The following is a 23,459-nucleotide window of genomic DNA, read 5'->3' as shown; positions in this document are numbered from 1 at the left end:
GAGGGACAATCCCTGCCCTGCTCCTGCTGGACACACAATTCCTGATCTAGCCCAGGGGCCAGTGGCCTCTTGCCCCACCCAGACTGGTCTAAGCCATCTCCACCTTCCATGAGAGGAATTTTCATGGATCAGATCTGGCTCTGGACACGCAGCTCTCACACCCATCCTGCACATCCTCACTGCTGCCCAAGGACAACGAGTCAGGACAAAGCTGAACATGGTGAGTAAAAAACAAAAACTTTCCACAGCACATTTTGAGCACCACAACCGGAGTTTTTACATCCTCCCACAACCATCCTTGGCTCTGGAGCAGAAGAAGGTTTAAGGTGGAAGTCACAATGTTTTCACCAAGTGAAGAGGGAACCTTGGCAATTCCTTGCTCAAATTCTGCCACATAAATCCTGGGACACACAAAGCTACCTCACAAACAGGCTTCAGGTAAATATTAAAAATCACCGCTGACAAAGGGTTATAAACATCATAAAGCTGAATAATCCTCTATCACTCCACCACCACCTCAAAAATAAAGCCCAAAACACCCAAAAAGCAAATCCCTGAGTACAACCTGATACAAGTGATCAGAGAAGGCCCAGAGGTGAAACCTTCTGCCTCATTCCCTTTCCCAACAGCAGAACATCCACAGGGAAACTGGGACAGCCACATCCCAGGAGGGGAATTCCCTGCAGGAAAAAGGCCTCGTTGCCACCACCTCCCTCCGTGGGATTTTCCACACAAATCAGAGTTGCTGCAGCATTGAGTGAACCTGCCCAGAACCCACCTGGGCCAGGCCCCTACACCCAGAGAAACCTTCAATCCCAAAGAGCAGGAAATTGGGGAGTGAGACTTGGCCAACACAAACAGAACCAGCTGGGGACAAAGAGGCTGCTTGAACCTCTTTGAGAATCGCTGACCTGGAAAGCTGCTCACTGAATAAACACCTAATAAACTAATTAGGGAACTGGTTAATTAATAGTTAACTCATGAAAACGCTCCCTCCTGGAAATCACAAATCCAAACTGAGTTTGCAGACAGGAAAATGCTTATTTCTCATCCCAAATCCAAAGCTTCCTCTCCAAAAATGTTTCTTATCCACCCCTTGAAACAAACAACAGCAAAACTTCCATACTTTTTATACAACACAGCAGCAAAAGAAGAGAATAAAGGAATAATTTTGGTTAATTAATTTTCTCTGCAGCTGAAAATATGGGTTTAGCAGCCTTGCCACCGTTATTGCCAACATCCCATCTCCAAAGGAACAGGAATCCCCAATTTAACACCAGGCCTGCCCCTCTCCTTGCTGAACCACCAACACTGGACAAGGAAATCGTCATTCCCACCATGATTCCCAAGTTCCTCATGTCCTTTTGGGGAACAGGGATGAGGAGAAGGAAGGGGGAGATCCAGGCTTGGGCTCTGCTCACAGAACCGTGCTGATGTGTTAACCCCAAAATCACTAAGAAGGTGCTTGTCATACTCAAGAACTGCTGAAGCAGCAGCTGAACAGGATATTTAAAAACAAAAAAAGATGGAATTGTGCACAATTTCCAAGCAGATTCCTCAGCTAAAGGGGGCTTCACTCCTGTTTTGTGCCCTGAGCCCAGCCCAGTCCACCCCAGTCCCACCTCCCAACACCAGTGGCCAAACTCGCAGCATTTGGGATCCTGAAGTTCTCCTTGCACTTTTAAAGAACCCAAAAGGCTTTGCCTTTGGAATAACCAGGAAAAACGGGAATTATCTTTACCTACAGGGACGCAGGGCTTACAGAAAGTAAAATACCCCAAATCAGCTCCACAAATCTCTGTTCTGGTGGCTTGGTTGGTTTGGTTTGCTTTTTTTTCTTTTTTTCTTCTCTATTTTTATTGAAACTTTGTACAGAAGTTTTGAAACGTTTCCATACAATACTTTGAGACAGGACAAAAATGCCATGGTAAAGGAATGTAAACTGCAAGAAACACAGTCTGAAGTATCCAAATACTCTCTAATAAGAGTTTTAGTTTGAAGACTAATGCAGGAGGCAAAATAATATGCATACAGTATACAAAGAACAGTATACACAGGGCCAGCAATGCTAACTATGAAAATTTTGCATCAGATTTACTTCAAAGATTGATAGCAATATGATAATTCTATACACTAGACCAAAATTAATTTATCATACATCGTTTCTATGACAAAAAGCTTGTCATTAAGGACAGTAGCAACTTACAATATAATTAAGCTGTATTAATCTCATTAACACTTCTAAATCTATATTCCTACTACAGTAAAGGGTTTGGTTTTTTTTCAGTATATTGTCTTATAAGATCTTAAAAGACCTTTAAATAACACTTTACCAAAAGAGACCTGGATCCATTATAGTGATCTTATCTACATGCCCATTTGGCTTATTTCCAAAAAAACAACCAAGGGACAAGGAAAAAGGCAGGTTTCAAATGCTATATGATATCATTTGGTTTTGGTCTGAAATGTATTTTCGAGAGTTAAAAAAAAAACCAACAGAAAAAAGGCAGTTCATTAACTGGTATTTTATATAAAATCTGCAGAAAAATACAACAGCAACAAAACCCAAAAATACTTCACAGATATCTAAAAAAACATTTTCTCAGAGATACAAGGTAAAGCAGCATCACTTTGACACTGTGCTTTAGAAAACAAGATGATGAATGAAGAGACTGCTCGAGTGAGATTAGAAAATTTTGCTTTCTTCTTGAAGAAGACTACTAACATTTTGCACAGCAACTATTTTTATAACCACCTCATTTTAAAAACGTGTATTCCTAGACACAGAATTGTCATTTCACCGCCGGTTTTGCTCAAAGTGTCTGACTTTACACAGTGGAACTGAGAATGCCAAGTGTCACCAGATGTCACTATACCATGAGTTCAAGATTGGAACAGAAGTGAAGCAAATGCCTTGAAACCAACACCAGGAAAGAAATCAAAGAGAAAGTGTTTTGTAAACAAAACAAAACCACTTTGCAAAACAAAACAAAACAAAAATCAAAAACCCAAAAAACCAAGAGTTCAGAGATCTCACAGTGAAATCAGAAATTCTAATTATATATGTTTTACATTCTAGGACTACTCTTTACCTTAGGCCAATTAAAGCACATTAAACCATTTAATTATATACAAACATTTTCTTTAAAAAAAAAACAACAAAAAAAAATTAAAACATTGCACAGAAGTCTGCTTTTAACATCACATAACAAGGTTAGTTTTATTTTCAAAACAATTACATTTAAGGGCACAGAACATACAGAATACCAAATTAACAGATGAGTAATTTTGCTTCTCTGTACATGCTAAATCCAAAGATTTCCTCGAGAAAGCTGGAGCTTGGCAACTCCAGCTTCTTCCATATCTCCTGTTCTCTGAAAGGGAGCAATTCCCAACACCTCCTCTATCTCAGGATTTAAAAAAATAGATATATAAAAAAAATAAAGCTGTTTTAAAGTTGTAAGCATCTTCTAAGTGCTGGCAGAGTTCCCTGGGTGGCTCTGCCCCCTCCACTGCAACCTCGTGGAAATAAATCCTTTTCTCTCCTCGGTTACAGGGCTCATGACTCTCATCAGAAGTCTCATCCTGGCCCTTCTGGGATCAGGGAACACACAAGTGGAGAAGTAAAAAATACACAATATAAGGAATATACTGAAGGCCATTTTAATTTCTTACAATCTCACACTGTTTCCTTTCCCTAAAAGCTAAACAGGAAAAATTATTTTTAAAAAACCAAAAACAACAAAAAAAACCTCTAAACTTTGGCAGAGAATAGCATCAAATCACCATTAAAAAAAACTTAAATAAAAACAGTCTCCCAAAATGTATTAAACTCTCAAGAAGCCTCTTCTTTTTTATTTTTTTTTAAATTTTTTTCCTTTTTTTTTTCTTTTTTTAAATAAAAGGCTTCTACTATTTCCAGGAGAAAAATTCAAATATCTTACCAGAAAAATAAGTTAAGGGAAATAACAAGAAGAAAAACAGCTGTCATTCCAAACTCAGTTTTCCAGGACTTGTCATCCTAAGATCAAGGCAATAATAAATAAACCCATTGCTGCAAGACAGAAGCACAACCAGCCCCACCCAGGGGGAGGAAGCCAGGCAACAAAATTCATGGAGCTGATTGTCCATCGTGGGAAACACTTTGTGGTTCTGCTGGACCGAAAAAATGGGCGTTTAACCCCAAACTCATCAACTTTCCCCCTCAGCAAAGGCTTGTTTATGCTATAAAAAATCCGTTCTCCTACACAAGGTCCTTCTCACCAGCAGGCAGCTTGCTTGGAACCTCAGAAACATCTCTATTTAGTAATGAAGGCCTTTTATTAAGTGGTTTTATGCAGCAAAGAACATCAGCAACTTCCAGGACCTCTATGACACAACGAGGCTGAAGAGGAGCACACAAAACACCTCGGAAACAGCTGATGAGAAAAAGCACTGGAGAAAGAATTTGCTTCAAAGCTTCACAATAGCAGGTCCAAAGATGGGGTGGGGAGGCAGATTAGTAATTGATGATGATCCTGTCTGCCAGTTATCAGTGTGATTAACGTGGCAGCTCGTTAGTGTAGCAAAAGGGAGAATAAATGAACTGGGAGATGGAGGATGTCGGGCTCCACAGTGCATTCGTGAAGGACTCGACTCCCTTCCACAGCCAAGGACGATTTCCCCATGGATCTGACTGAGCAGGACACTGGAATTCTGCCTGTTAACTCCTCCAAGTGTCCTCTTTGAGGAGCAAATGACTCGGGGAAGGGCAGAGGGATGAAAGGAGCAGGGAGAAGCCGCTGGAAGCACTGGAAGCGCCTCCTCCAGCCGTGCCTTCAGCTGCCCGCCCACGTAAGGCACCCTGGGGAACAGCACAGGGGAGCGATGGAGCCAAGCCAAAGGGTCCCTGAGCTGACCTGGCTTCCCAGGTGGTGGCAAAGCGCTGGGCGTTGAGGGCAAGGAGGAGCAGCCTGGAAAATCCCAGCGCCAGCCGCTGCTCTGAAGTCGTGCCGAGTTCCCAAGGGACACGAGTCTCCTTCCCTGATGGGCCAAATCAGGCATTTGAGCCACATCCCAGCCTTCTCAAGAGGATATTGTTGGACTGAGAATTCTCTTTACCCTCTACAAGTCGTTATTTTTCATCCCACTCCAATCAAATGTTGCCCTAAATTATTTTATCCTGTGTGGAAACAATTCCCTACATTGGACATCAAACCATCCCTCACAGCTCAGCCTGCTAATGAAGCAACTTGAGATGCCATTATTTCCCACACCAGGATTTCACCCTTGAATAGGATTTAAAATATTTTCCCAAACCAAGCTGTGGCCACACAAACCAGAAGAAAATGTGTCTCGTCCCATTGGTAGCAACATCAATACCAGGTATGGTGACTCCTCTCTACAAATATTGCAACAACACTCCAAGTTTTCCACTTTGGAGTAGTTCTACTTCCCAGCAGCAACAACTAAACCAAGTGGAGAAAGTGGGGCAGCTCAGCCTCTGGTGAAAGTTTTGGAATGAATGAGATTCAACTGATGTAAAAACACCACCAAAACAAACAAAAACACCCCAAAAATAGAAGTGAATCCTTTTATCTGAAAACATGTACTGTAAATTAGCTACTAAAAGCCATGTGGATGGCACCACTGGAAAAACAAACTTCCTCCAGCAGCCAAAGGCAGGATTGATCCAAATTTCATCTCTACAAAACCATTTCCCCCACAGGAATTGGTTCTTGTCTATGCACCAAGGAAACGTTGCTGGACCCCTGAACTGGTTTTGGTCCCTCTGCTCCATTTTGGCCCAGCCAGTTCGTGCTCCCCTGAGAGCTCAGGAGCAAAGAGAACTGGAGGAATTGTTTCCATGGAAAGCCTGGATATGACCACTCTGTCCTGGAGAGGGAAGGAGTTTAACACTGGAAGTGCAGCCACGCTGGGCTCTGCTCCCAAAACCAGGAGCCAGCTTGGCTTGGGGAAGGGTGAGAGCACCAACCTGCTGCACACACGTCCTCCACACCTTGGAACTGCTCATCCCTCTACCCTTCGGGAGAAAAGATCCTCTGGATCTGGAGACCTACAAATAGCTGTGACTGCCTGGGAGGAATGAATGGTTTTGGACAAATCCCGAGGACAGGACAGACCTCAATTGGCGACACAGATTGTGGCTGCACGCGCTCCCCGTCTCCTGACACCGAATGCCTCCGGATTGTTCTGAGGAGGGAGGGAATTTCTTCCCAGAAAGGTCACTCATGGGAAGGGGCTGCCCAGGGAGGGGGCGGAGTGCCCACCCCTGGAGGTGCCCAAGGACCGTGGCACTCTGGGCTGGGTGACAAGGTGGGGATTGGGCAAAGCTGGAACTCAATGACCTGGGACGGCTTTTCCAGGCTCAGGGATTCTGGGATTCCTCAAAAACCCAAAAAGGTTTGACAGGGTGAAAGGGGAAGTGGGAGAGGACGTGAGGCAAAAGGACTGTGGAAAACAAGGAGCACTTTCACCTCTCTCCCCCATTTCCCCTTCCTTGCCTGCCCAGTTGTTCTGCCCCTGCAGCATCGGGGCTGCAGGGATTCCTCGCAGGCACAGCAGAGGAAAACCCTTCTGCAGGGTGGAAAACAGCTTTTCAAGACATGCAAAGCCTCATGTTTCTCTTTTTCCCACGTGGTAGAACCTACAAACAGATTTTTCCCTAAAAAGAAGCTCATCCTAACAATGTCCTAAAGGTTTGGAGGCTGGGGAGGCTGAATGAATCTTTTTGGCCATTTACTGAAACTCAAGAAGCTCCACCCAAACTTGAGGAAAAAATTCTTTCCATGGAGGTGGCAGAGCCCTGAAACAGCTGCCCAGGGACATCGCAAACCCACCCTAAAAACTCTGGGATTCTTCACTATACTACAAACCCCACAGAAAGAATATTTCTTTTTCTTCCTCCTCCACTGACAGTTTATCATCTCCAGGCTTATTTTTGATTTCGTTTTGGTTTTTGGTTTTTTTTTTAAATACAGAAACTTTTCAGTACTGGAATTTACAGTGTATAAAAATCAAAAGACAAAAATTTCCTTACAAAGAATAATAAAAAGAAAGAAGGCAGAAAGCTGCTAAGAGCTATCATGTTTTAAGTGCTATAAAATGAGACAAAACAGCTTCCTGTTGTTGCCAGAAGTGAAATGAGAAACTGGGAAAAAAAAAAGGAAAAAAAAGCAGTGAGTGTAATTAAAAAGTGCTAAGTTGGCCAAGGTAATATAGTTATTTTATAAATGTGCATCACAGCTCTGCATTTAAAAATCTTTTGACACAGCTTTAATCACTCAGATTTTACACATTGGTAACTGATTACCTGTTATCTGCACTTAGTGCTGACTGAGCTGTAACTGCCTGACTTCAAACACAGCCACCTGCCTGCCTTTGGTATATTTATACACAGAAAAACAAAAGGTTAGTGCTGCAAATGGAAAAAAAAAAACACCAAAAAAAAAACAACACAAAAGGGAAACAAAGAAAAAGCCACCACAGGACAGGTTCTGCTTTCAGCAGAGGGAGGACAACACATTTCAAATGGTCTCGAAATAGGCTAAAGCTGAGTTGATCTGACAATTATAGCGTAAACAATGCCTGGGTTGTGGTTATGTCATTTGAAAAGAAAAGAAAAACCAAAAATCTCCAGAGACCTGTATCAACTTCTGTATGTTTAAGCCATACCCTTAAAAGTTCACTATTCACTCACAAAGAGAAGTAGACAAACATGAAGATTCCAAGAGAACAGACACAGACCAGTCCAGTATTTAGTAATAGTTTAACTTTTGGAGTCTCTTCCAGCATTTGTAAACAAACAGTCTCTTCCTCGACCTCCCGAACCACTCTCTTGTTTATGCTTTTACTTTTAAAGCCACAGAACCAATCTATGAATTTCAAATGTCTCTCCCTGTCGTCAGTCTCCTCCTCATGCTTTTTCTCCCCCATCAGGGCCGCCTGTCCGTTGGAATAACAATCCACGGGCGTCTCCACCTCGGAGTGGCTCACCGAGATCACCGGGTTGCTGTCATCCCTGCACGTGACCAGGAGGTTGATGTCCTCCGGCTTCACGTTTTTAATGTTCTCCTCCGACTTCCCGTTGGGAATGATGTGGTTGGCGTTCTCGTTGCACTTGAGGACGCTCTTCTCCCGCGCCTGGTACAGCTCCCCCTTGCCATCGCTCTCCGGCACTTTCCGCTTCATCAGGGCCCAGAACGTGGTGGTCCGGACCTGCTCCTTGGTGGGCGGTGGCGTGAGCAGGCTCACCACGACCGTCACGAACCCGGTGATCCAGAACAGGCCCGTGGCCACGTACATGTAATGGATGTCCTTGATGAAGCCGGGCCTGGTGTCCGGCTGGTTGCACTCGGGAGCGCGGTAGAAGAAGGCCAGGATCAGCCGGATGGCCCCCAGGACAAACCCAGCCATGCCGCCGTAGAAAGCGCCCTGCTCGTTGCAACGCTTCCAGAAGATGGCCATGAGGAACAGGGCGGCCACCGGCGGGGTCAGGTAGTCTGCGACCTCCTGGATGTACAGGTACATCTGCCCGCCCTGCATCTCCACGATGATGGGCACCCAGGCGATGCTGATCACCACCATGAAGGCCACGAAGACCCTGCCCACGACCATGAGCTCCCGGGAGGTTGCGCTCTTCCGGATGAGTTTGTAGACGTCGAGCGTGAAGATGGTGCTGGCGCTGTTGAAGATGGAGTCCAGGTCGCTCATCAGGGCGGCGATCATCACGGCCATCATGAGCCCGCGCAGCCCCACGGGCACCAGATTCATCACCAGGCGCGGGTAGGCGATGTTGGAGCAGCCGGCCCTGCTCCCGCACACCTGGAAGCAGTGCTCCGGGTTGATGCAGGCGATGTCATCCACGAACAGGATGCGGGAGATCATCCCCGGCACCACGATGATGAACATGGGCAGCAGCTTCAAGAAGCCGGCCATGAGGGTGGAGCCTTTGGCATTAGCGATGTTTTTGGCGGCCAGAACTCTCTGCACGATGACTTGGTCAGCGCACCAGTACCACACTGAGGCCGGGGTCTGTCCCAGCAGAAATCCAGGCCAGGGAATGTCTTCGTCCGTCGGCTCACGCAGCATTTTAAGAGAGTCAGGCTTTGGGCTGACGTTGCAGGAGTTGGTGTTGGAGATGTTGTAGGTTAGGAGGATGGAGGTGATATTTGGTGTCGCCAACATGTACCTCCTTTTCACTTCTTCAAACCCACCGACCTCCGTGAGGCTTATGATCATGAGTGTGAGGGCCCCGATGATCATAAGCAGGGCTTGGAGGGTGTCCGTGTAGATGACAGCCACCAGCCCTCCGGTCACAGTCAGCAGCGCCGTCATTCCGATCAGCAGGATCACCGACAGGTAGAGGTTCCACCCTAGGGACTCTTGGATAAAAAGCGCCCCTGAATACAAGTCAACCGAGAGTTTGGTGAAGATATAAAGAAGTAGAGACAACGCTGCAAAATAGATTTGAATCCTATGCCCTCCGAACCGCTTGGACAAGTATTCGGGCATGGTGTACACTCCCGACCGGACGTAGACTGGCACGAAGACCCATCCCAAAAGCTGCAAAAGCATTAAGGCGTTGAACTCCCACGCGCCTACGGCGAATCCGCTCGCCGCTCCAGATCCTGCGAGCCCAATGAAATGTTCACTTCCAATATTGCTCACAAACAACGAGGCCCCGATAGCTACCCAGCTCATAGAACGCCCTGCCAAAAAGTAGCCACTCACGGTGCTCCGATTGTTTTTCCACATGGCAAAGAAACCTATGCACATTACAAGCACGAAGTACAGGGCCACAATGGCAATGTCTGCTGGCTCCAAAGCAGCCCTCATTTTGTAACCAAAAAGCCTTCGCTGACGTCCACTTCTCGCCCCCCAGCCAACGTCTCTTAAGCACCACGTGAACCAGTTTTAACCAAAATCAACACAGCGGGTCAAATTCTTTGTCCCTTGGTTTGCTGTCCTGATGCTGGTGGCAGTGGTACATTTACTTTTCTCCGCTTCTCAAATTTGGGAACTTAGCACGCACTTTTAATCCACATTCCACAAGAGCATCAGCCTTAACTCAGTTGATGTAGGAGAAATTCTTAGTTGCAGCTAAGTTTAGTGAGGCCTACTGTACCAACCCTGCAAGGCAGCAAAGACAAAAGACAAAGATTGAATTAGAGAGGAATTTCATGAAGTAATGAGAAAAAATTTGAAGTGTAGTAAAACAAATCACTGAACACCACAGATTTTTCCCCCTTTATATTTCCTGCAATCCATAACAGACATCATTAAATATTTGTAGGGCTAAGTGGAAAAAGCCTTTTAGGAGTCAACTTCAGTGGTTACAGGTACCTTCAGAGACGCAGCAATTCGGGAGGATTGAGCGACCCAAATTCCCCAGAACACGGCAAGCAACAAAAATACATTTTCTTTTCCTTTACTCTGGTGTCTCACAAGTCTCCTTCTCAAGCCACTAACGAGATCTTCCTCTTTCAAGCAATGTTAGGAAAATAAAATTGAAGTAACTCAAATAACAACCACTACAGAGCCTGAACTTGGCTCAACATTTCCTGCACTGCACCCCCAAATCCTGGGAGATCCTGGCACTACAGGATTGCACTTGAGACACCAGCTGGCTGCTAGAAGAATCAAAGTGAGGTCACAGCGCTGTCAAAAACCAACATCCATTTCAAATCAGCTGGAGAATCAAGGTTACTCTGCAGGTTTTGAGGTGAGTTTGCTTCTGTCTGGGGTACAGATAACCACAGGGTTATTTTTTACTTGGAAAGCTCTCCATACACATCCATATGATCCAAGGGGAGAAAACATCTCATTCCAGCAAGTGGCAGAAGCAAAACTCCGCCTGACATCCCATTTTAGGGCCAGTGCCTCTGGATACCCACACCTGGGGTTTTGGGGGAGCACCAGAGACACAGGAGGGAACACTGGGTGGATTCTGGCAGCAGCCACAGCTGGGAGGATGCCAGGAAGCGCCGTTCCCAGCATCCATTCCCATCCCAGCATGGAGAGGTGAAAGGTATGGAGGCAAAGCTTTCCCTGCTGCTCTCTTCCCAAATTCCCAATCCCACCTGACACTCTCCCAAGGCATGTCAGGAAATAAAACTCATTTTGGCAAGCAGGACTGAAGCACTGGAAGTAGAGGGAAGGGGACAATAAAGACTTGGTGGCAGGGAGGTGAGAGAGGAAGGGGCACTGAGGAGCTGCATGGGGCTCCCTCACGGATTTGGGATGTGCTCCTGTCTCTGTTTATGCCTTGGGAGGTACCACAGAATCATGGAATGGTTTGGGATGGAGGGACCTCAAAGCACATCCAGTGCCACCCCCTGCCACGGCAGGGACACCTCCCACTGTCCCAGGCTGCTCCAAGCCCCAATGTCCAGCCTGGCCTTGGGCACTGCCAGGGATCCAGGGGCAGCCCCAGCTGCTCTGGGCACCCTGTGCCACAGCCTCTCCACTCTCTACCAACCCAAAACCTTCTAATGGGTTTAGAGAGTGCTGGACACAGGATTCTTCTATTTCCTACAGCCAGTGGCCATGGGAAGGGAAGACCAAAGCAAAGAACAGATTTATTCTGAAGAGCAGCACACAAACCTTCAGCAATAATGAGATTATTACAGAAGGTGAGGAATGAGGTCTGACTCCACTCCCCTTCCCCACCCACTGGTAAAGGCATAAAAAACCCAACACTTTGTCTTTTTGCTGACCATAAAGTCTCACAAGTCCTACAAGCATCAGCTCCAGGCATCCCCTTCCAGTTCATTCTCTGGCATGAGGCTGAAGCTCCCATTCCATTAATTAATGATTAATACAGCCTGATAACATATTCTAATATTTGGTTGGTTTCTTGTTTAGCATCCCTGCCATATACTGGGTTTGTTTAAAGGGTCAATAAAACCATTTCAAGTTCCAAGAGAGTTAAGGTTGAAAATGCGCATGTTGTGTTGAAGGCAGCAACGATGCTGAGGTAAAAACATGCAACTCCTCATCGATTTTAAAAATAGCTTCTAGAAAACCACAACTTCAGCCTTAAGGAGAAATCCACCATCGTGTCATTTGTATGATCCAGCTGTTTTTCAGGAGAAAAATAATTAAAAAAGTAATAAGGGTTCCCCCCCAGCACCACGAACCCACTTGAGAATAGAGATATTCCTTCTGCTGGAATTACAGCCAATAATGAGAGACTAAGGAGCCATGGCACAAAACGGACTGATTACAGCACTGGGCTAAATTTATCATTCCTCAGAAGCCTCAAACCACAGATGTATTTTCAATTCTTCCACAGAAGAATTCACATTTCTCCCCACCCGCAAATACAGGAGTAGTTAAATGGTCTAATAGCTTAATCCAACCCAAAATTACAAACACTTCACATCAGATGACGCAATCAGAGCCAAGTTTAATGGACTATTCTTAGTTTTAAGCACTTTGGAGCAACACTTTAATAGTGTTGTGTCTTTTGCTATATTCAGCTAAATTTTCAACTATATTATGTTTATACCAAAACTATAAATATTTGAAGGGAAAGGGAAGAAGAGATTTTACTGAGATATGATAAAAAGAAAAACTACTACACAGAAAACCAGAAGAACAGTAAGATAAAGAAATGGCAATAATTAATATTTTTAATGCTCTGTTGTCCTTCTCATTACTGAAAAATGTTTGATTTGAACTTGAGTTCATCCCCCACCATCTTCCCTGCAGGTTCACTGGTGACCTGTCAGAAGTATCCTCTAGAGCAATACGGAGAAATCACAAAAATAGCTGTTAAAACGAATTCTATTTGATACCAGAAGTATCCAGCTCAGAGTGTTTCTATAAACAGGGAAGCTGTGGCTGCCCCTGGATCCCTGGCAGTGTCCAAGGCCAGGCTGGACAGGGCTTGGAGCAGCCTGGGATGGTGGAAGGTGTCCCTGCCCTGGGGGTGGGATGGATGGGCTTTAAGGTCCCTGGGAATCCAAACCTCCTGTAATTCCAGGATCCAGACTTTCTGACAAGTGTGTCAGTCAGTATTAGATGCAGCTGCCCTCAAATAAATTGTGACATTCCTCGATTAAGTCACTTCAGCTCCAAGGAGCTCATTCCAACCAAAATAAACAACATGTGAATTTCCTGGAGTGTTTTCCATAGGAAGATACAGCCAGACCATGCACCTGAAATAATCAAATTGCAGAGAGCTGAACCCTGCCCTTTGTCACCAACACCCGAGGTTTCTTTGCCAGGCTCAGTTTGCCTGAGCTGGAAGGTGGAAAGTTTTCAGCAGCCACCACAAATTTGCTGCACTGTCACTAAATTACAGCAGTGAAGTAGCTTCTTGTACCAGTTTCTTAGACCTAATTCCAAAATAACCCTGGAACTTTTCTTCATTAGGAAAATGAGACTCGTCCCTCTGAACTTTCAGCAAGTTCTGACCTCAAGTCTTACAAAGGACTTTGGAGATGCCCCATGTGAGTTTAATCCTGAGTTATTAGAACAGTGAACATTGTGGCACTAACAGAGGGGAAAAAAAAAAGAAAAAAAAGGCAGAAAGACAGTGCTGCTGCCAAGGACTGGGAATTTTCTTCCCTGAGGCTGTTTTCTGGCTGGATCCTATCAAAGACACAAAACAATGTGCTTCCCTCTTGTCTGGAGATAGAGGCTGCAGCTCTGGTGAAACAATGCATATGTCTCTCCAACACCCAGCCTGTTCCTTAAAGGGAAAAAAAATCCCAAGCAAGTCCCTGAAGAGAAATTTCATAATGTGAAGCAGACCCAGGGTGGGATTTTGAGGAGAAATTTGTACGATTGTTCTAAAGGAAAACTTTCTCCACAGTGCTTTTCTAATAAAATGGGTGTTTAAAACACGCCGGAGTCCAACTGCTCCAGCTCTGAAGCCACTGTTTGTTCTCAGCTCTGTTGGGTTTTCGGCAGATGGGAAGTTTCTGAGCTGACTTCCCTTTTCTCCTCACCAATCCCAATGTTTTAAGGGTTAATTTGGGGGTGCAGATGCCCACCTATCCCACAGGAGTGTCCGCTGTTAGCAAATTAAGTACTTTGTTCACAGACTATTTCTTGGAAATAACATTCTCCCTCTCCACCTTCAAGCAGGAGTATTTGAACTCAGACCTGCAGCACTTTCCCTACTGAACAGCTCTGTTGTGTGGAAGAAAACTGTCCAGACTGCCAGGACCATGGAAAATATTAACTCCCTGCCACCAAAAAAAGTAATAAATAACAGAAGTCTCGTGCCTTGAGCAGGGTCTGTACCATGTCCAACTCCCTGAGTGTGTTTCCAGACTCCTCGCCCTCCTGCCATGGACACACCAGTGAATTCCTACCTGTCCACTGCTCCACAGTAAACACACAGCAGCCTCAGGGAAAAAAACCTCTCAGGACAAAAAAAAAAAAGGAGGAAAAGCTCTGTTCCATTTACTGCAGCACTCCAGAACACAAAAAAGGAGCACTGAAGCTCTTCATGGAGTAAGTGATACATAAATTATGTAGCACATGCCCTTGAGGAAGCAGGGGCTATCCTTGGCTATCCTCAGCATCCAGGGCAGCAGTTCCAGGCTTTTCCCTGAAAACCAGGAGCTGGGGCAGAGGAATGTGCCAGGAACCCCCCTGGGACAGACAGGGAAGGCAGAAGCTGACCTGAAGCATCCAATAAATAACTTGAGCTGCCGGGGATGCCAGGCCAGACCTGAACTCAGGAGGCTGCAGCAGGACACATTTCCACGGTACCTGAGCCAACCTGACTGAACCTGTTGGTCACGCTCTGCATGGTCCCCACATCAACCTCCTGCTGGCCTGGAGAACACAGGAGCCAACTCCAAAAACCACCACTACCAAAAAAATCCAATCTGAGGTGCAAGGATCAAGTCACTCACTCAAAGGAGCTGTTATGAACACATCATGAACTTTTGTTTTGGTCAGGAATCACTCCAGCTCTGGTCTTCGTTTTACTGCAGCATCACAAAAAAGCAGCTTGTTCCAGCATAAATTCTTCTTGATTCTTTTTTACACAACTGCTGAGGGAGACATGAGAGAAATAAGTGACCCCAGAGCAAGAGACAGAGAACTCACTGCATTTCCCAGTCAGAAATGGGATGTACAGTGGACAATTCCAGAGCAGAAACTGGAGTGATGCGAGGCCATTGGGAGCTCATGGGAGCGACACTGTTAGAGCAGGACATAATTTATTAGTCATTTTTGGGGGTTTTTTAACCATTTTCCCCCCTCATCTCAAGCAAATACACCCACTCCAGTGTCCCACCAAGTCACAAATGAAGGAGGGGGGAGCAGGCAGAGGAAGGACACTCCAGCACTCCGTGGACACAAGAGAAGCTGCAGCCTTGGAAGCAAGAAAAGATGGATGTTTTCTGAATCTGCATCACCCTCCCCGAGCCACTTCATGCCACTGCCTGTGACATTCACACTTGGCTGGTTCCCTTTGCCAAGAGCCAGTCCCCAGCACTCCAGCAGCAATAAGGGACTGATTTGCTTCCACTGTTCTTCCCGAAACTCCAAACACCTGCGGGGGAAGCGGGGTGAGCTGGGGACAGAGGGAAGGAGATAGAAAGTCCCTTTTTATCTGTTAAAATACAAAGACACCAGAAAGAAATTCTGTCTTCTCCAGGCCTACCTAGACATGATGTAGCATCTGATCCAGGTCTTGAGATTAATCCACCAATTAACAATTTAAAGAAAATAAGGAGTTAATAATTTCCTTTTCCCCTTGTCAGCCTGAAGAATTGGCTTATGTTTCCATGGATGACAAATGTTATCTGGAGGAATTTCTCCATGGAAAGGAACTGGAAGGGGCTACCCAGGGAGGTTTGGAGTCCCCAAGAAAGGCCTGGAGGTGGCACTCAGTGCTCTGGGCTGGGGACAAGGTGGGCATCAGGCACAGCTGGGCCTTGATGGGCTGGGAGGGCTTTTCCAACCTCGGGGATCCTGGGACTCTGTGAAGGGAGCACAAACTGCCAAGGAACTGGGCCACTGCTCCCTGGGAAATCAGCAGAACCCTTCCTGCCTCACCAGCAGCTCCAGCAGGGCCCTCCTGAGCTCAGTTTGCCACCACAAACCCCAGCCCTGAGCAAGGAAACCACAGAGAGGTGATGTTCACCCCTCCACAGGGTACAGGTCTTTTCCACAGGAAGTGAAAGCAAAAGAGGCAGAGACAACCCAGCAGCCATGTGGTCAACTGCAAGATCAAGGGCACCAGAGGGCAAACTGGGAACATCAGACATTTCCAAGGAAGTAGGAAGGGGCTGGCAAAAACTGGAAGGTTCTGGCATCACACAGCACCAGGCAGGATTTCCCTGCACTGGAAGGTGCAGAAGGACACTGAGCCCCAAGGCTCAAATCCCTTCTTTCGGCAACCCGAAATCCATCAGCACAAACATTTCAGTGCCATGGCAGGAATGAAGGAGATGAAGTACTTGGTGACAGAACAGCAGCAAGAGAAGGGGGCAAACAAGCCTAAAGAGCCAAGAATTTGATTTCTGGAGTGGATTTGGGACCACTTCAGTTCTCTGGACAAAGTTATCACCTTTTTAGAAGCAAAGATCAGAAGCGCTACAAAATTTCTGCCACTACTGAAGATGCCCCTTTAGTTCAGCTGGAGGTTCAAAGACGGGATCCAGCTGGTGGTGATCACCAGGCAGCAGGAACTGGATAATCCCTGCCTAAAAAATGGGTTGGTTCATCCCATTTGAGGAGGATTTGGGCTGGGAGTGTGCAGAAGTTACTTGGGAAATGAGAAAGAAGCAGTGGCAGTCCCCATGAAACTGGGCAAGACACCAGGTGGAAATTCTACTTCAAATTTCTAGGAAGCACGAAAGAAGAAAATAAAACCAGACTCATTAAGCTTCTTTAGGACTTCCCCAAATTCCCATGACATTTATGGCTGCCCACAATCTTTGGAAAAATATAAAGCAGCACAAGGATTATTGATAGGTGACACAGAAGCTCAGGATCATACATAATCCAAGAATTTGAGGCTCTCCAAGCTTCCCAGTCAGCTGGGTGCTGTTGCAAGACTTCTGATCCTTCTTGGAGATTTCAAGACACCAGAACCAGAGTTCAATAAAATTCTGTTGGTTATAAAACAATTAATGCCAATTACACAGCTTGATGCACAATATCTGTATTAGAAGCTACCAAACACTGATTTCTTTTTCTGAAACACCAACTCCATTGAACACATTCCCTCCCTGTATCCATCCTCTGCATGGACCTGGCTTTTTATTATTCCTTAGATATGTGCAGGGCTGAACACAAGGATTGGCTTGCAAGTGCACAAACCAGGATTCAAAAATAGCAGAACAACAGTTCTTATGCAGTTCCTCAATCCTATTTCTTGGGTTAATGACCCTCGCTTTACACCATCCACTTCCTTCCTGCCCTTCTCCTCACCAGGGCTGATGAATTTTCTTTAGAATCTCATTTTTAGCACCAATGTTTGCACCAGTGCTCCCAGAGGACAGGTCCTTCACCCCTTGTCTTACTTTCCACATATTTACTTTCTGTTTTTCCTGTTCCACTTCTTCATAATTAGTTATATTTTGCACCTCTGTTTTTATTTTTCCCTGCTTTCCTATTTTTATCAGCTCCACTGGGGCTATTCCTGCTGCTCCACAGGGCAGGAATTTTTCTAGGGAATAACCTGGTGCCCAGAAGTTCCTGCTGCCCTCAGGTAAGGGACACAGAGGCTGGGATATGAAGCTCTACCAAGTAACTGCTTCCCCACAAACTGCTCTTCCATCATCCCAGATCTGCAGCTGGGGAGGTGTGGGTGGCTGTGGCTCCAGGAGTTACCAGCCTGCCATGGATGGAGCCTGACAGATCATAGAACCATGGAATGGTTTGGATGGGAAAGGACCTAAAAGCCCACCCAGTGCCAACCCCTGCCATGGGCACGGACACCTTCCACTGTCCCAGGCTGCTCCAAGCTGGCCTTGGACACCTCCAGGGATGGGGCAGCCACAGCTTCTCTAAGCAAAGAAAAAAAAAAGTAAGATAAATTACTCGAGCAACAGCTCAATGACTCCCAAAGCAATTTTTGTGTGGCAATTTTGGTTCTGGGACAAGGGAACTGGAGACATCAGCTCCTGAAAGAACACACAGAGGAAAACCAGAGCTTCCATCATTCCAAAGTATGGAATGTATGAAGATCGGGAGACAGAAAGCACAAACACACATGAGGTGAAGGAGCAGCTTCTCCTCAGTGTTACAATGGACAACTCTTACAGGAATCAGTCACGTTCCAGGGGTTTCCAACAATGGAGAGCAGCAATGCTGCTTCAACACAACAGGTTCTCCTGCCTTCTTTCCCAAGAGTTAAGGGACAGAATCTGCTCCATGCTGAAGTTTAAAAACACCTCCCTGTTCACAGACACAGGGAACACATCAGGAACAAAAGCCAACCAGCCAGAGTTTTAACTCAAAGGTTAACCCCCGCTGCTGTCCCCTGAAGAGGGACTGGCCAAATCCCACTGAAATCCCACCAGGGGCCTGCAAGGAACTGAAACTAGACTTAAATTATTTTGTAAAAGAGAATAATCCTCTATGTCCCCTCAGACCCACTTATCCCACGCTTGGCAAAAATTCCGGCTCTTCCAAGACTGAAAATGTCAAATATCAGGCAAGAGGGTATCGTTCCCAAATGCTATGTGCATCACACCCTTCAAAATCCAGTTCTTCCTATGGAATGCTCAAGGCACAAAACAAAAAGGTGACTCCTCCAGAGGAGAGTCAGTGCTGGATCTTGTTGTTTTCTGATCTTGCCTTTTAGTTCCAAGGCTTTGGTCTCCTTTCCAGCACCACCCCCGACTCCAGGATCCCTCCCTGCCAGGCTGAAGAGCCTGTTCCAGCCTCCTAAAACCTCCAGTGGGAACAGAGGAAAAAAACTTTGGTGTAATTTCAACCTGCTCAGTTGGGAAGAGGGGTGGGGAAGGTGCACAATTGCACTGGAAGAGCAGGTGGTTCACCAGAAAGGAAAGGAAATAAAATAAACCCAGGATCTTCCTGCTTCATTCTCCCCCCTCCTTCCTGGCAACTGAGACATCAAAAGCCCAATTGCTGCAGCTGCCTACACAGCAATTAAGGGGAATAGTCAAGATGTCAAGCAACACTACTGCCCATTTACTTTGGCTTTCCCAAAATAGCCAACAATCTCCACACAGCAGGTAGGGAATTTTGGAAACACGGAAACCCACTCCAAAAGCAACAAACAGCTGCTGAAGACAAGTTGTGTTGTGAGAACATGGCTGGAGAAATGAGAGCCCACATTCACAGCAGGATTATTATTGTTGTTATTTGGAGGTGCCCAAGGCTGGGTTGGACAGGGTTTGGAGCAACCTGGGGTAGTGGAAGGTGTCTCTGCCATGTGGAACAAGGTGATTTTTAAGATCCCTTCCAACCCAAACCATTCTGAGATTCCAGAGATGGGTGGATGGGTCTCCTAGTCCAGGTATATGCTGAGAAAAAGGTGATTATGTTTTAGATTATGACACTGTGTATTTGAACTTTGTCAGAGGTGAAGATGAGCACACTGCTAATGAAATATGGATAAATTTCCTCATTTTTACTGAAATACTTGAAGGTATTTACAAAGTGCCCAGTCAGTTCCAGTTACTAAGTGGTGCTGTTGAGGACAGGTGTCCCTGTGCTCTGCTCTCAGTGACAAGGTGGGGATCAGTCACAGGCTGGACTCGATCCTGGAGGTCTTTTCCAAGCACAGGGACTCTGGGATTCCCACACTGTGCCCAGTGCCCTCGGAGGTGTGGCATTGCCACCCCACGGCCACTCTGCACAACGGCCCCGGAGCAGCAGGAAGCCATTTCCAGCTCTTCCTTCCTTCCTTCCCTTTCCCCCTCACTTCCTTCCCCAGGCTCCCAGGGAGTTTTAGCAGCAAGGGGAAGCCTCCCTGCAGAGCTCTGCTCTCCCAGCCAGCGAGAATTCCTGCGGATTCACTCCTGTGGATTCCCTGCTGAAAGTCCTGCCCTGCTACAATCCCCCCACTCAGAGCCAAATTTCCTGGGAGAAAATCGGGAATCCTTAGAAACTCAGCTTTTGTCATGAGCAGGGAATTCAGGCCATGGACAGCTGTGTTTGCATATTGCACCTTCACCTCCAGCACAGCTGCAGGGCTTGGCTGGGGCCACTGAGGGCAGGCAACGCTTGGTTTGCAAACACCTGGACACTGCTGATAACAAATGTGATAACAAACCCAGCTCCCCTCAGCATTTGTTCCTTCCATGCTGCAGTGTGGAAAGCAACACCATGGGCAAAATAAATCATTTCACCTCACTGTGCTCACACCTTTCTTTGCCCAAAACATCTCCTCCATAAACTCACACACAGCAACACAAGTCCCTCACCCTCCAAACACACCACAGAGTAGTGGGGGGTTATTTATTTTGGGGGTGCTTTTAGGGCTTTTATTATTGTTTTCCCAACTGGGGGCTCTGCTGATGAAAAGCTGTTTATATACAGAGTGTATAAAATATCCTGTGTTTTAGTATATTAAAAATATACAGTGGTTTTAGTCCCAGTCCATTACCTCTCACAAAACAGGACAGAGAAGGACTGCTCAGCTTTGATTTCAGAATAAAATCCTGACTTTTTGTGTGGACTTTTTGTGTCTGTGACGTTTTGTAGACAACCAGTGACAAAGGCTGGAAAGTGAAACCAGTGCGAAGTGAAAGTTCTCCCTCGTGCCCCTGCCATTCCCAAAGCTCTTGGGCGTTGTGTTTTTAAGGCACAAAAGGAGAGTTGAAGAGGCTCTGGAGTCTGCCAAGCCTGACGAGAGCATCGGGCAGGATGGATGGGATGTGCTGGCCCCGGGACCCTCTCAACAGACTCCAAAGAGAAGCCACACACAGGGAAAGAACGGGAAAGGATCCCTGACTTGGACACGAGCAGGGCTGGGGAGCAACAGGGTTTAAAGTAACAAAAATGAACTGGAGGGACTTTTTCTGCCTGGATCTCTGAGAATGCCAAGGCAACTATGAAAAGAAAGTTGTGGGTGGGGAAAACCCCACAGAAGCACCAAGTTTGCCTCTGAAGAGAGGCAGCAAAGTCTTCCAGGCTGAGGTTTGCACCAAGCTGCCAGGGAGTTCCGAGAAGTTCAGGACAAGCCCTAAAGCACAGGAAAGCCGAGTGACAAGGGTTTGCTGTTGTGTGTTTTTTTTTTTTTTTTTTTGAGGGCAAGGGAGCTGCCACAGGTGAGGAAGGACATCACAGACACCAAGAGAAGAGTCAGCACTTGCTCAGACAGCACCAGGACACACAGCCACCACAGAGGGACTGACGGGGCAGGACAGGGAGCACCTGCCCAGGAGCTGTCACCGGTGTGGAAAAGCAATACCATTTCTTCTTCTACAGGAAGGAGTGGTAGAGTCACTCCAGTATTTCAGAGCGGCTTTATTAGCCCCATATTTTGCTTCATTCAATTCAGTATTACAGCCAGGATTATACACAGCTTACAGGGGTCATTAGAGCAACCCCCCAGGCAAGATCCAGCAGCACCACGGAGCATAAAACCACTACAGAAAACATTTCCAAGTGTTCTCATGGCACAAGAAAGGCAGGAGCAGCCAAATATTGGGACACGAAAAAGCACCCAGATCTGGTGTGCTGAAAACAGCACAAAAATAGAAGCAGACAGACAGACTCCAAATTTTAGACTTACAACAAGGGTGGGTTAAAAACACCAGCACAAACTGAAATGTTTGGACATAATCACAGAGCTAAAAAAAAACCCCTTAAAGGTACACCCATCTGGAAAGAACATGCTGGAGAGTCCAACTTCAAAGAGGCAAAGGTTGCAGATGTTAAATCCCGAGTGCACTGATGCTCATTAGAAGCATCTACCAGCTAAAAGCTTATCCCTGCATCTCCGTGCTCACATCCTAGAAACCAGAGAGCCTTTCCAGCAGAGAGCACTCCATGGCATCCTTTCAGAGAAGTCAGTTTATTCCTGCCTCAGTATTACGGCAGATTTGCTACGCTTGCTGTCCTGCCCTGCATTCCGAGTGCCTGCCCGGCTTAAAGCATCTTCCACATCACCAGCACGGCTACAAAAACCATCTCTGCCTCATCCACCCATAGGGAAAGGTGTGGAAAGGAACAAAAAATTCGGAAAAAAATTATATGTTGACAAGCAAGTGGAAAAGCAGCGGTTTTTTGCCCGGGTGAGCTGGTGCAGCAATGTCACCCGGCTTTCTCTCTGCTGCTGTGTTTCTCCACTAGAGGACCCAGGTGAGATGTCTCTACTACAGCTTCTGCAGCTAAACCACGGGGAAAAATATATTAAAAAAAAAAAAAAAAAGCAGCCAGCCAGCCCCGACATGTGGATGGTCCATGTAAAATGAATGGAAATGTACTAGTGCATGCGGCACACCAGACGTGCTCCCGTAATTCCCAAAAAACCACGGCCACGCTGCTGAGCTGCTGCTGCTCGGTGGGAAATTGTGCTGGTTGGAATGAAGGGTAAATCCCAGAGTATCCACGCCGGGCTGGATCAGAGGGCTCCAGCCCAGCACAAGTGCTGCTACATTCCAACACCAGCAGTGCTGGAAAATAGCACATAAACAAAGGCTATAGAAGGTACTAGAGAAAGCCCAGTATCAGCTGTTATTTACCAAATAAACCTCCCATCCACACGAAGATGTCCCTATTTTATTATTATTTTTACGCACACACATCCCCCATTCTCCCTCCTTCCCCCACGTATTGACTCAGCTCCTGCCGAATGGGAAGAGCATCATTTAACCGAGCTCTGTTATCACCGCGCTGCCAAAAAACAACGGCAGCGGCTGCTGCCACCCCCAGCGCCCCTTCCCGGGGGCGATACGGCCCAGCCTATCGGCCCCGCTCAACTGGTGCGGGCAAAACCCCATCCTTGGCACTTCCCTGGCACACGGGGGGGGTTAGGTGGCACCCCGTAGTTGGGAGCTGGCTGGAGCGAATCCTTGCTTTTCCCCTTTTCCCCAGCCCCAAGGCTTCCCGGAGCCGAGGGGACCCGAGGAGGTGCCCGGTGATGCCAGCGCAGGTGCGGGGAGGGGGGATGGAGAGCGCTGGTGCTGCAGAGGGAGAGGGGGATGCGCTGGCAGGGGCATGGGAAGGGCCGGGTTCACCTGCTCCAGGCACGGAGGGAGGGGATGGGCAAGGAAAACTGCATCTCTGTCGCCCGGAAAGCGTGGGATCTGCTTACCTGCGGACCAGAGGGGAGGGGGAGAGAGGGGACTGCGGCTCGGGGGGAGCAACTCAGCCAGGTCTCCGAGGGCGCGGGCAGGGAAGGGGCGATGGGCGAGGGGCCGGAGCGCGGAGGAAGCCCCGCGGAGCCCGGGACACGCTGCGACACTGCGGGCGACAGGGCCGGCCGGGCCACGCGGTGCGGCGGGGACAGCGGGCACCGAGGGGACACCGAGGGGACACCACGGGGCAAAGGGGGGGGGGGGGGG

At 47.0% G+C, this 23,459-nt stretch overlaps 1 protein-coding gene across 1 annotated transcript in view; it reads right to left on the bottom strand.

The window, feature by feature from the left end:
- Positions 1 to 1,795: 1,795 nt before the first annotated feature.
- SLC5A3 (solute carrier family 5 member 3) overlaps positions 1,796 to 23,459 on the bottom strand; it is a 22,119-nt gene continuing 455 nt past the window's right edge. Inside the window, exon 2 of the mRNA XM_042020629.1 lies at positions 1,796 to 10,131. Coding sequence (XP_041876563.1) covers positions 7,696 to 9,837 — 2,142 coding nt within the window. The 5' untranslated portion in view covers positions 9,838 to 10,131 and the 3' untranslated portion in view covers positions 1,796 to 7,695. The remainder of the gene's footprint in view (positions 10,132 to 23,459) is intronic.

Source organism: Corvus kubaryi, unplaced genomic scaffold, assembly GCF_017639235.1.
Source record: "Corvus kubaryi isolate FWS band 111438036 unplaced genomic scaffold, C.kubaryi_AGA036_p1.0 37036, whole genome shotgun sequence".
In the NCBI taxonomy this organism is placed as follows: Eukaryota; Metazoa; Chordata; class Aves; order Passeriformes; family Corvidae; genus Corvus; species Corvus kubaryi.
The sequence above is the reverse complement of the archived record's forward strand: the minus strand, read 5'-3'. Positions and strand labels throughout refer to the sequence as shown.